This window comes from Dipodomys ordii, unplaced genomic scaffold (assembly GCF_000151885.1).
Source record: "Dipodomys ordii isolate 6190 unplaced genomic scaffold, Dord_2.0 Scaffold8, whole genome shotgun sequence".
Taxonomy (NCBI): domain Eukaryota; kingdom Metazoa; phylum Chordata; class Mammalia; order Rodentia; family Heteromyidae; genus Dipodomys; species Dipodomys ordii.
Genome location: NW_012267224.1, coordinates 35660257 through 35674111, shown reverse-complemented (window position 1 = coordinate 35674111; position 13855 = coordinate 35660257). Strand labels below are relative to the sequence as shown.

General features: G+C 35.4%; 1 protein-coding gene across 2 annotated transcripts in view; it reads left to right on the top strand.

The window, feature by feature from the left end:
- Positions 1 to 13074, top strand: part of Cenpc (centromere protein C) — a 49187-nt gene extending 36113 nt beyond the window's left edge. For both annotated transcript variants that reach the window (XM_013009170.1, XM_013009169.1), the window contains 7 exons: positions 4540 to 4599; positions 6242 to 6346; positions 7278 to 7406; positions 8016 to 8111; positions 9718 to 9872; positions 11455 to 11545; positions 12916 to 13074. In XM_013009170.1, the coding sequence (XP_012864624.1) occupies positions 4540 to 4599; positions 6242 to 6346; positions 7278 to 7406; positions 8016 to 8111; positions 9718 to 9872; positions 11455 to 11545; positions 12916 to 12986 (707 nt within the window). In that variant the 3' untranslated portion in view covers positions 12987 to 13074. The remainder of the gene's footprint in view (positions 1 to 4539; positions 4600 to 6241; positions 6347 to 7277; positions 7407 to 8015; positions 8112 to 9717; positions 9873 to 11454; positions 11546 to 12915) is intronic.
- Positions 13075 to 13855: the final 781 nt, after the last annotated feature.

The window sequence follows — 13855 nt, the reverse complement described above, 5'->3', positions numbered from 1 at the left end:
CAATGGGTCAAACTGTATCCTTATTTCAGCATTTTGTTATTTCCCTTTCCCTCCCCAAGTTAAAAAAATGTGTATACAAGATGCAGGGCACCCTAATCAAATACAGTGAAAACAGGGATTATAGGGGAAGAACATATAAAAGAAACAAAAAAAAATCACACAGTATATCTGATCCATGGATGGGAAAGGGAATCACAGAAACAGAAGGACAAAGGATAAACTAATGTAACAATGATACTTATTAGACACTATGTTGGCAATGAACTTTATAATTTGTTGAGGAGAGGAGTGGAGAGGGTAGGATAAGTGAGAGAAAATGAGGGAGGGATTCTTTTAAAAAGAATCCAATACTTATTTATATATTTATATTAATAGGACTTTCTGGTTCATAACCATCAGTACAGACACAGACAAGATGAGTTAGAGAACCATGCTGCTGATGAAATAGTGCCCCATTGGGAAGGTCAAAAGCAAGTCCAAAAATTAACATTGTAATTTTAAAGTGTACTGTTTGCAGTTATTTCCCCCTTTGGTTTATACCCTGTTGTCACTGATTTTGATTTAGGTACCCTTTGTCTTGTTTATAAGGTTATCCGGTTTGGGGATGGAAAGGGAAGTCACAGAAATGGTAAGACAAAGGACAAAGGGTGAACCATTGCAACAGTGATACTCCCAAGACACTATGTTGGAAATGAGCTTTACAGCTTGTGGTGGGGATGGGAGCAGGGAGAGTCAGGGAGGAGGGAAAGCGGGAGAAAAGTAGGGATGGGGTAACAATGTTCAAGAATTGTGGGCTGGGAAGGTGGCTCAGTGGTAGAACCTTGTCTCTTCTATGTATATGTTTACATATTATTAATTGTTTGTGAACTGTTTGTGAGAGCAGCTGCGTACGTGATGAACTATTGTTCTTGAATATTCTGGAGTTCAGAACTATTCTCTTCAGATCAGAAATGAACATTAATACAACACTGTTAATCATTTTGTTTTCATTTAAATTTTAGCAGCAGCCTATCCAAACTTCTCTGGTTTACAATACAGTCCTGAATCATGGATTGCATTTAAACTGCTATGTCTCTTAGTCTTCTTTGTCTTGGAATTGTTCTGTAGCCTTTTTCTAACCTAACCTTGACATTTTTGAAGAATACAGGCTTTCATTCTTTGGGGTGATCTTCAACCTGAGTATCTTTGATGTTTCTTCATGATCAAAGCAATGACAAAAGTATTTGACAGGAGTATTACAGAATGATTCTTTTCTTTGTGCATCACAGTGGGAGAGGTGGTATGGTGTTAACTAATCTACTTCTGATGGTTTTAATCTAGTCTCAAGTTACTGTCTGCCAAGTTTTTCACTTCTGTAATATGTGTTTCTTTTTTCTTGTGGAGTGATATTTTGATGTTGTTTCTATATCCTATCCTATTTTACCCTTTCATTTATCAACCATAGGATCCATATTCACTTTTACTTCATTAATTACTTGGTTGCCTACTGTAAGAAATATTTTTGACCTCATTTACATCAGTGTGGACTACTGATTTCTTTTTTTTTTTTTGGTTGGTCGTGGGGCTTGAACTCTGGGCTTGGGCTCTCTCCCTCAACTCATCAGCTCAAGGCGAGCACTCTACCACTTGAGCCACAGTGCCACTTCTGGTTTTCTGAGTGGTTTATTAGAGATAAGAGTTTCATGGACTTTCCTGCCTGGGCTGGCTTTGAACTGCGATCCTCAGATCTCAGCCTCTTAAGTAGCTAGGATTACAGGCGTGAACCACTGGCGCCCGGCTCTTTTTATTTTTTATTTAAATTTTTTTATTATAAAGTTATTGTACAGATGGGTTACAGTTACATGAGTAAGGTAATAAGTATATTTCCTATCAAGCATTGTTACCCCCATCCTTTGTTTTTCCCGTACTCTCCCCTCCCCCCAAGTTGTAAAGTTTGTTTTCAATATAGTATCTTGTACGTCTCATTCTTACAATTGGTCAACCTGTATCCTTGTTTCAGCATTTTTTTACTTCCTTTCCCCTCCCCAAGTTAGAAAAATGTATATACAAGATGTAGGACAGCAGAATCAAATATAGTGACAACAGGGGTTATACAATAGGGAGAACAACATTTTACCCTTCCATTTATAAGCCATAAGATCCATATTTTATTCACTTTTACTTCATTAATTACTTGGTTGCCTACTCTGTGTGTGTGTGTGTGTGTGTGTGTGTGTGTACTTGGTTGCCTACTGTGTGTGTGTGTGTGTGTGTGTGTGTGTGTGTGTGTCGGTTGTGGGGTTTGAACTCTGGCCCTGAGTGCTGTCCCTGAGCTCTTCAGCTCAAGGTGAGCACTCTACCACTTGAACCACAGCATTACTTCTGGTTTTCTGGTAATTAAATTGGCGATAGGAATCTCACAGAGTTTCCTGCCTGGGCTGGATTTGAACCACGATCTTCATATCTCAGCCTCCTGAGTAGCTAGGACTACAGGCATGAGGCACCAGCGCCTGGCTTGTAAGAAATTTTTGACCCCATTTATTTACATCAGTGTGGACTACTGGTGTTTTCTTTTACTCGATGGGGTTTTAATGTTAAACTATCATTTATTCTAACACTCATGTTATGCTAGATATATGCAGGTGGTGTTCTTTCATCTGGTCTTGATGAGTTTTTTTGGTCATATTTCTATCATTCTTGAATGCTGTCTACTTTTTCCGGGGGTAGGGGCGCGATGGTGGGAAAAATCACATAAGATACTGTAGGCTTTTCTCCCTGACTAGCTTTGGAAATAGTTATTTCTTTGAAGGAACCTATTTCTTTTTAAAGTAAATGCCATCTAGAATCTCAGATCTGGGTATTGGTTGCTATCTGCTTCTTTGCTTTTTCAGTGAACCTAGTTAAGAAATATAGACAGACAGACAGATAGACAGACAGACAGACACACACACACAGTAACATGGGAATACATATCATTATTTCTATTTAGAATCCATGAATTTAAAATAATACCATTCCAACATAGACTTCTCCCCCTGCCTTTTAAACAAATAAAATTCTTCACAAGTAGTGAGAAACTTGATTCCCATAATTCCAGTACAAATCCCAAATTCCCAGAACAATTGCTTATTTGTTCAATTTCTTCTGTGTTACCACCAACTGCCTCCAAGGGCCACTGCTATTGAAAAATTTTCTTCTGTGTCGCACCTGAGAATAGAATAAAAGCTTTGACTTACTTTTCAGTAAAATATGTATATTTCATACAGCATGAAATGTTCCAGTTATGTATCATGGCATAACAACCCTAAATTCAGTGTCTTTGGACAGTTGTTGATTGTGTGGTTCTGTCAAGTTGGTTTTACTAGATAGTCCTTAATGGTGTTTTCATGGTTTTATAGTTGGCTACAAGCTTTTGAGTGCAGTCATACAGAAGTTCAGCTGGGCTGGACATCTACAATGACTTTCTCAATTTTGTTTTTGGTACTCATCTAGAATGGCTGGAAAGCATAGGGCAAGTTCAGAATCTCATTTATACATGGCTTTTACCCATGACCATCTTTGGTTTTCTCACAGCATGACAATCTCAGATGGTTAATCTTTGTATCATTGTTGTCTCCTCCAAAGTGAGATTCCCTAGTGGAACTTGCTAGCCTTCCAAATCCTAGAAAGTCATTTTGTTGCATTGCAAGTTACTACAGCAGGAGATATTCCCTGTTCTCCCCTTCCCTCCTCCTCTCCTTGCCTTCCCTAGATCTACTTCTAGAGATGAGAATTTCTTAGTCTTTCCTGCCTGGATTGACTTTGAACCTAGATCCTCAAATCTCAGCTTTTTGATTAACTAGGATTACTGGCAAGAGCCACCAGTATCTGGTGAAACATCGTTTCATGATAGGGAAGAATTCTTCATAGAAAGGAAATTGAGGACTGCTATTTTTAAATCCTTCACCACAATTAAAGTTGAATGTCTGAACAATTAAGTTTACACCTATATTTTTGAGTGGATCATAGGTTACATTAATTCTACAGAATTCATCAGTGATTTATTTCTCCTGTTAGTGAACAATAGAAAAATTGTGTTTGTTATATTTAACTGGTAATGTTATTTACGTTTATTCATTATGTCAAAAACTAGAGAAATGTCGGGGCTGGGAAGGTGGCTCAGTGGTAGAGCACTTGCCTTGCATGCATGAGGCCCTGGGTTCGATTCCTCAGCACCACAAAAGCAAAAAGAAAAAAGCCGGAAGTGGCACTGTGGCTCAATTGGTAGAGCGCTAGCCTTGAGCTGAAGAGCTGAGGGACAGCACCCAGGCCCAGAGCTGAGGCCCCAAGACCGGACCCAAAAAAAAAAAAAAACCTAGGGAAGTATTCTATTACTATATTGTTTTTTCTTAGTTTTCCTTCCTTTACAATGAAAAAGAGAAAAGCAGTAAAATGTATTGTCCTGTCAAGTTTTGCTTAAAATACACTTCACTTGGCCAAGTCAACATGGAATTTAAGTGAATGTAGGTCAACATGGAATATGAAGGCATTAGTTATAACATTATCGTTTGCATTTTACAGATGGTTCACCAGTAAAAAGATCTAAAGTAGCACCAGATAAGAAATTACATCATAAATTAGGTAAGTCTTTTGTATATTATTTCCACTGAAGAATGGAATGCTACTAAGTCTCAACTAAAAAAAAAAAAATTGCAGTGGTGTAGGTTGAACCCAGGGCTTTGTGCATGTTAGTCCAGTGTTTTTTTTGTGTGTGTTTTTTCTTTTTTGGGGTCCGGTCATGGGGCCTGAACTCTGGGCCTGAGCATTGTCCCTCAGCTCTTCAGCTCAAGGTTAACGCTCTACTACTTGAGCCACAGCACCACTTTTTTCTTATGTGTTTCTGAGGAATAGAACCCAGGGCCTCATGCATGCAAGGCAAGCACTCTACCATTGAGCCACCTTCCCAGCCCATAGTCCGGTGTTTTATCACTGAGTTACATCCCAGCATTTGTTTATTTTGGTAGGTGGGGCAAGTCACAGTCACCAGCTGCATTCTAGAGAGGTGATTGTATAACGGCACTCATTACCTTGAGAATAATATGTCTCCCACATAATGCTGATTTAGTTGGAAAATTTTAATTGTTTAAGGATTTTCATAGTACTAATTTGGAATCTATACTACTTTTTAAAATAACTTGCTGTCTTGAGGACGGAAGTTGGGACAAAAGAGAATTATGGTAAAAGTTGCCTGAAAGTTACCAAATAGGAAGAGTAAGAACCAGTTTCTTGGAGGGCAAGGAGAAGAAGAAGAAGGAAGAGAAGGAAGGGAGGGAGAAATAGCAGGAGGGAGAAGAGGGGGGAGGGAGGAAGAATGGGAAAGGAAAGGAGTTTATGAAAGTGTAGGTATAAAATAAAAGATTATGGAAGAATTAGGCAAACAAAAAGGTAAATGTTAGAAAGATTTAGACAAATTAGAATTCAAAGTGAAAACTGATTAAGGTTAGGCAGAGTGCCTATAGGCTCATGCCTATAATCCTAGATACTCAGGAGGCTGAGATTCCAGGATCAAGGTTCAAAGCCAGGCCTGGCCACAGAAGTCCATGAAGACTCTTTATTTCCAACTAATCACCAAAAAACAAAAACCAGAAGTAGAGTTGTGAGTCAAGTGGTAGAATGCTAGTCTTGAGCACAAAAACTCAGAGATAGCACCCAGGCCCTATAAGTTCAAGTCCTAGGACCACCATACACACACATACACAAAACCTGATTAAAGTTAAAGCTGAAGTTGATAAGGACTTAATGATAGTCATTTATGAAGAAGATAGAAAAATTAAAGTTGTATGTGCCAAATAACCTAGCAACTGACTATGAATAAAGAAAAATAAATTGAAAAAGCAGGAAGATACTCACTAAAACAATATAATTATAATGGAGAGCTTTCAAAATTAGAAATCATTAGGACACAGAGCATAGAAGGATATAAGAATTTGACAGTATAACAAAAAAGTATTTCATATATGCAAGTTTGCATTGTTTAGATGAAGATGAGTGCCTTCCACATTATTAGCCCTGGGAATTAGCAAGGTTATATATATGTCTTGACCCATTTAGAAGCCTGATTTTACATTGGCTCTTCTTTCTCTATCTGCAAAATCATATCTTAAAATTTTGTTTTTCTAGCTTTTTATCTAGAAGCGTTTATGATTTAAGAGATAATATGAATCCCATGACTAAACACTCCTCTTGACTGAATATTTACATTTTAATCTAAAATCTTTTTCAGTATTACCTTCCCATACACCAAATGTTCGAAGGACCAAGAGAATACGTTTGAGACCTTTGGAATACTGGCGAGGGGAGCGAGTAGATTATCATGAGAGACCATCAGGTGAAGTTTTACCTTACAGTATAGAATACTAAGCCTTGCACCACTCAGTTGCTCAGGCCTATAATCCTCAGGAGACCAAGATTTGAGAACAGCCCAATAAACAAATGCTTGGGAATTTTATCTCCAATTAAACAGTTAAAAGCTGGAAGTAGATGTGTGGTTCAAGTAATGAAGTGCCAGCTATGAGAGAAAAAGCTGAGAGCTGGCACCAAAAGAAGAAAAAAAACTAAAAAGTTGTATAACTCATGTACTAGGTCTATAACTCATTTACCAGGTACTGTCCTATATATTTACATGCATTACCTCATTTAATCATTACCTTCCAAAAACAGGATAAGAGTAGATTTACCTGATTACTGCAGAGGTGATCATTTAAAAAAAAATCTCTTTGGTATTTAGTTGATTGTACGCTTTGTTGTGTTTTATTATTTTCTGACAAGGTTTCTAGTTACATCAAATGAAACATTAGATTAGAACAAGAATATAATAGCTGGTTAAGTTGAAGTATTTTCCATAATTATATTTATCAACCATTCTCTAATATTTTTCTATAAAGTAGCAGCAATTAGGCAATAAACTATAGTGTTATCCTAAAATTCTTTTGGTGAGTAAACTTCAGAGGACACACATATATCCTACTACTAAGTCATTATTGGCTTCTGCTTTTTTTGTTTTAACCAACTCACTGAAAACTGTTGATTTCAAGTAAGTAATTATTTAGTCATATTTTATCAATGTGTCTAGACTTTTAGAGTAGTAGAGACACAGTAAAACTGGTTAGTATTGTGTTCGAAATTGAGCTTATTTGCTATAGAATCTAGTAATACCAACTTTCCTGGATACTTTAAATGGAAATGGAACATATTTAAAGAGTTTTGTTTCAAGTTTTTTTGCTTGATATTTTTTTACCTTCTTTGTTGTTGAATTTCAGGAGGATTTGTGATTGGTGGAATACTATCCCCAGACATAGTATCATCTAAAAGGAAAGCAAAAGAAAATGTGGGCAAAGTGAACAAAATAACTAATAGGAAAAGGATCTGTCTTGACAGCAATGAAAGAAGTATGAACTTATTCTTAAAAGTAACTTTTATATTTTATTTTAAATAACAATACTTTGGGAAGAAACTGCAAAATTTGAGATTTTTGTTTAAGAATTTCTGATATAATTAAATAAAAGTCCAACTTTTTGTCAAGTTTTTAAAGTAAGCTAATTTTATTCTTAGAAAAGTGTCATTAATGGCATGTTCTTAAACATTTTCTCTTGAGTAAATTACACAGTCAAAATGGAACTTTCTTTTTCCATACCCATACTATGCTTACAGTAGACATTTTAATAATTTTTTTTCTAAAGTTTATTGTGTAATTCTGTTTTACACAGTATGTAAAATTCCATTTAGATTGTTCATGAAATAAGCATTTGAGTTCATATGTTATATGGGGTTTACAGAAAAATAGGACGTTTCGGATATGTGCTTCTATATTAAATCATTGTGGGATTTTTTTGAATGTTTTTGAATTTTTGTGTATTAGAGTGACTGTTTATAAACAAAAAGTGATATCTGTCAGTTTTCTTGCATAACTTCTCTAACTGTATTTTGTATTGGACTTTTAAAATATAACTGAGAAGAATTTTAAGTAAGTTTATATTTTAATGGTATCTCTTTCACAGAAAATCAAGTTAAAGTAACTTTGGATATACCTGTAGGAGATCCTTTGCAGCCAACAGAAGTAAAGGACCCAGAAACAAGAGAGATTATTCATATGGGTAAATTCAAGAATGATATGGAAGATTTTTAATGATAACAAACTGGTGACTTTATGATTCATATGGCTACTTTCTTCACTCTTTTAGCACTGATGGCTTAATTCCAATAAGCATCCTATATGAGAAGAACTGTGGAGAAATATGGATATCATTCTATCAGGGACTTACTGTTCTCTAGACTGCAAGTGTTAACATTGCAATCAGGAAGATTATCTTAGCTAGGCACTGGTGGCTCATTTGTGAACTGCTGCTAGCTATTTGGAAGGCTAAGAGCTGGCCTGGGAAAGAAAAGTTCTGGGAGTGTGGCTCAAATGATATAGTGCTATTTTAGCATGCACGAAGCCTTGAGTTCAAATGGCAGGACAGCCAAAGAATAAGTGTTACCCCTTACCCAGGAGAGTTTGGGTCTTTTTTTTTTTTTTTTAACTAGAAAATAATATGAGAACAGGAGTTGTTCATGGATAAAAATATCAAGTTAGTTCGAAGACCCCAGGATATACTCATTATGGGGCCAGGCATGGATTTTGGCAGAGCCAGGAAGTTTTTTGAATCTGTGGATCTATCATAGTACTGAAGACACAAACCCTTTGTGAGGGTGACCATCAAGGACATCATTGAGCTATACCAATATCAGCCTCAATTAGTAAGCCTGGCAGAAATCCTAGAAGCCTCTTGCTTAGTTTCTGGGATGCTCGTAGAGAAAGATCCCAAGTGGTAGATTATAGATGGGTGGAGGCTTAGGACATAAGGACTTGTCTATTTACCAGTCAATATTTACATACAGTAAATAGGTAAAATATCTCATCAATTGTTAGGACTGTGCCTGTTAGTACAAAGGATTATTTATCCTAAGTCAGAGTATGAATAGGTCAAACACAATGGTAGCAATGATATTTCCTTTTAGAATTTTGGTTTTGAAATAGGTTTCACTTTACATCTTAAGTTATTATTTTGGCAGAAGCTGATGATTAAATAATGTGTTAATTATAGGACTGGAGTGGTTTGCCAGTCATTGGGAATTTTTTGAAAATAAAATAGTGAACAAGTATAGTCTTAAATTGATTAAATAAAGACTTATTTAATTATTTTCATGATGATGAACTATTTGTATTATAGGCTATACTCTTTAAAAACATACTCTTTTTTGTATTTCAACTTATTTTCCATTTTAGCTTTAATAGAACAATAATTTCATTATTATGACGCTAAAACTAACAATGCCTACTTTGAGCCAGACATTGTTTTAAATAGTTTAAATACATTAACTCTGATGTTCACAGCAGCTGGTTAACATAGCTTAACGATTATTCATTTTTTACAGAAAGGGAAATTGAAGTACAGAGGAAGGGAGGGAGGGATAAAAGAGAGAAGGGTAGCACATAAGCACAGTTGTATGCCTGGGTATGTAATTAACTTGCCTTCAGTTATGCTGTGTGTGAAATTTGACCTCTGGTATTTCAGCTTCAGAATAAAAGGTCATCAATGGTAACAGTGTTTATTTATGTAAGGCAAGTTTTATATCTAGAAATAACTTTATTGTAAAAAATGTATGTATAATATTAATCAAAATCATTGTTATTGCTTTCCATTACTGTTTTTCCCCTAGATCTTATAAGGCTCCGAGATACATACCAGTTTTTTATTGAGCATGGTGAGTTGAGAGTATATAAAACATTGGATACACCATTTTTTTCTACTGGGAAATTGATACTAGGACCCTGTGAAGAAAAGGGAAGGCAGCATGTTGGCCAAGATATATTGGTGAGTTATTTTTTAAAATATTCTTTAATTTTTGTTGGTTGCAAGGTTAGAATTCAGGACTTGGGTGCTGTCCCTGAGCCTCTTTGTGTTCATGGCCACAGTGCCACTTCTGGTTTTTGTGTGGTTAATTGTAGACAAGAATCTCACTAGGTCTTTTTTGCCTGGGCTTCCTTTGAACTGTGATCTTCAGATCTCAGCCTCCTGGGTAGCTAGGATTACAGGCGTGATGTTGTCCGCTTCTTGTTTTTTATAGATATAGTTGTGATTTATTGAATTTGATGAGGCATTAAAGTGTTATTTTCTTCGTTATCATGTCATATTACTCTGAATCCTGTTGTTGCACAGAATTTTTTTTAAAAATATCTTGTCTCTTTGGAGTCAATTAGCGAAAGTTTATTTAAAAATACTAGATTATTGAAAGGAATGACATTGATCAAGATATATTCATAAACTGCCTTGTTAAATGACAACCCAACTACTTAACTACTAATTAACTACTTAAAGGTAATAAAAAAAAGTTATTGGATACAAAAAAAGATACTAGTTCTGTGTATTACACTATAACCTTAGGTTATGGGATTTAAAGCATGATCTTTATTTAAAGGATTTTAGATTATAAATTTCCAAATCATTGGAATTTCAGAACTGGAGAGCATTATAGAGATTGTCTAATCATATTTCTCTGATTATGCATTTGAGAAGCCAAAATTAAAAGACTTCAAAAATTATTTAGAAGCCAAAATTAAAAGACTTCAAAAATTCTTTAAGTAGGGACCAGTAGTATGTGCCTATTAATACATTGGGAGGCAGAGGAAGAAAGATCTGGAGTTTGAAGCCAACCTGGGCAAAGTTAGCAAGAGGAGACAGTATATTAGAAACAAAAGGGCTTTGAGCATAGTTCAAGTGGTGGAATGCTTACTAAACCATTATAAGGCTGTGGTTTTAGTCCTCAGTACCACAAAGTACTGATAATATTACAGCAACATTGTCTTTTAACTGGTTAGCAATAGACTCAAAGTCACCTTTGTCCTCATTGGAGACATATCCATGCAACGTTGATCTTGGGTGTATGTGTGTAATCCTGTATTCTGAACTTGAAAATTGTAGAATTTTAAGGTATCTAATGTGCCTTCATTTAAAAAATGTACTTAAAAAATTATAGCTAAGGGATATATATATATATGTATGTGTGTATATATATATATATATATATATATATATATATATATATATGTATATACATTTTTTTTTTTTGGGCTGTCCCTCAGCTCTTCAGCTGAAGTCTAGCACTCTACCACTTGAGCCACAGCGCCACTTCTGGCTTTTTTCTTTTTGCTTATGTGGTGCTGAGGAATCGAACCCAGGGCCTCAGGCATGCAAGGCAAGCGCTCTACCACTGAGCCACCTTTCCAGCCCCAGGGATATTGTTTAATATGCAATCTCTTAGGAATCTGAAAGGATGAAGTCAACAAAATAGGTTCTGAAGATTTGAGAGTTATCCAAAGAGAGTTATTATTCTGCATATTGTATTTCTTGTAAGGAAATCTGAACTGTCATTATTGTGATTCAATGTATTTTGTAGGTTTTTTATGTCAGTTTTGGTGATCTTTTGTGTACCTTACATGAAACACCTTACAGAATAACTACTGGGGATTCATTTTATGTTCCTTCAGGTAAGAATAACAAAAGACATTTTATTTCATGTTTAAATATGTATTTGTTGCTTATGTACACCATGAAAACTAAAGAAGCCACAATGGACAAAATGAAGTACTAGCCAGACATCAGTGGGTCACACTTATAATCCTAGTTACTCACAAGGCTGTAAGGCAGGAGTTCACATTTTGCAGCCAGTCTGGGCAGAAAAGTCTGAAAGATTTCCATTTTTAAAACAGCAAAAATCAGGGCTGAAGGCTTGCCTCTAGTGATAGAGTATGCCAGCTGAGCAAGCAAAAGAACTTGAATGACCCTGAGTTCAACCCCTGGAATGGCGGAGGCAGGGAGAAGTACTGTCAAAGTAGTTGGGTATATATTTTTATTTTACCATTTGATAAATGTATAGTGTTTTTGCAAATAAGGGAAACCATGGCACCTATGTTTCTTTGGGCTGGCTTACTTCACTTAATATAATTTTTTCCAAGTCTTTCCATTTCCTAACAAATGGGGCAATGCCATTCTTTCTTATGGAGGCATAGAATTCCATTGTGTATATATATACCATATTTTCTTGATCCATTCATCTACTGAGGGGCATCTGGGTTGGTTCCATATCTTAGCTATGGTAAATAATGCTGCAATAAACCTAGACGTGCAGGTAGCTTTAGTGTGGTCTTGTTTGTGAACATTTGGGTAAATGCCCAAAAGTGGGACTGCTGGGTCATAGGGGAGCTCTATGTGGAGTCTTTTGAGGACCCTCCATACTACTTTATAAGTTCTTTTTTATAGCTACACCATTCTCTGAGCTTACATTTTGATGCCAGGAAACACTTTTTATGTACTTCTTATGTATTAACAGTGTTGTTTGTTAATATTTATTAATTCAGTTAATTATAATGTGTAGTTATTTCTAATACATGGAAAGTCAAAGTAATGGTAATCACAGTCTCAAATGACCCTGTCCATTTATATTTCATTTTTGCTGTTATAGAAACTCATTTAGTGTTAAGAACAGCTTTTGCCTTTAAAAAATTTTGAAATCTGTGTTTTACTTAACATTGTACCTTTTATACTTCCTTATGTATGTATAGATCTAGTTCAGGGAAACCTCATGATGATTGCTTGCAGGCAGAGGTTTTCTTGCACCATGTCTAATTTATTTCTACATTTGCTATGGAATGGTGAGAAATTTAGATTCTTTCAGGCTTTATCTAAATTAAGAGGTAATGGTTAACACTTAGATCTTCCAATTCATGGAACTGAATCAAATGAGTTAGAGTTAGATGAATTGTTTTTCTGTTATATTCTGCAGTGTTCAGATGATGATGGGATGCTTGGACTCCTATGGAGATGGAAATAACTTTTTTTCTTATTGCTTCACTTTTAGGTAATTATTACAACATCAAAAACCTCCTGAATGAAGAAAGTGTTCTTCTTTTTACTCAAATAAAGAGATGAAAAGGCAAAGTTTAAATGTGTTTGTGTGTGTAAATATATTATGTACATATTACACACATGTGTATATATAAACATATATACGTATATATGAAATAACTGTATAGTTGGGATATTTTTGTAATTGTCATTTTAAAATAAAAATTTTATTCAGTTTTATGTAAATTTGGATTAAACATTTCATATTTTTAGTAAACATTTCATACTGCCATATGTACCTTCTAAGTTTTCCATGAATACCCACATTGCCTCTAGTGATGTCCCTGTTGATGATACTATTTTAATAACTTAGAAGGAATATGAAATCATCCGCACAATGAATATAGAACACATCCTTGCCAGAAGAAATTGTCTATTCATTTAGAACCATTCCAAATATAAGACCATTGATAATTAAATAATCTAATAATAGAAAACTGCATATAGTAAATGACTGTCTGTATTAGTTTCCTAGGACTTAGTTGACAAAACACCACTCGTGACTTAAATTGTTTTGTCTCAAAGCAAGATGTCGTCATGGTAGTGTTGTCTTCGAACCTGTAGAGGATAACTTTCTTCTCTCTAATTTCTGTTGGCTTGCTGGCAGTCTTTGGCATTCCTTGGTTTGTAACTATAACCCTTCAATCCCTGCCCATGCTGACTAATTTATTTTAATGAATATTTCTGTAGTGATATGATACTGACGTGATTTCTGTCCATGTATTGTATTGTCTGGGTATATTGTCTATATTTATATTATATAGTTTTTTGTGTTTATTTTTTTTTGGTCGTGAGGCTTGAACTTTAGTGTTGGGTGCTGTCCCTGTGCTTCTCAGCTCAAGGTGAGCACTCTACCACTTGAGCCAGAGCGCCATGTCTGGTTTTCTAGTGGT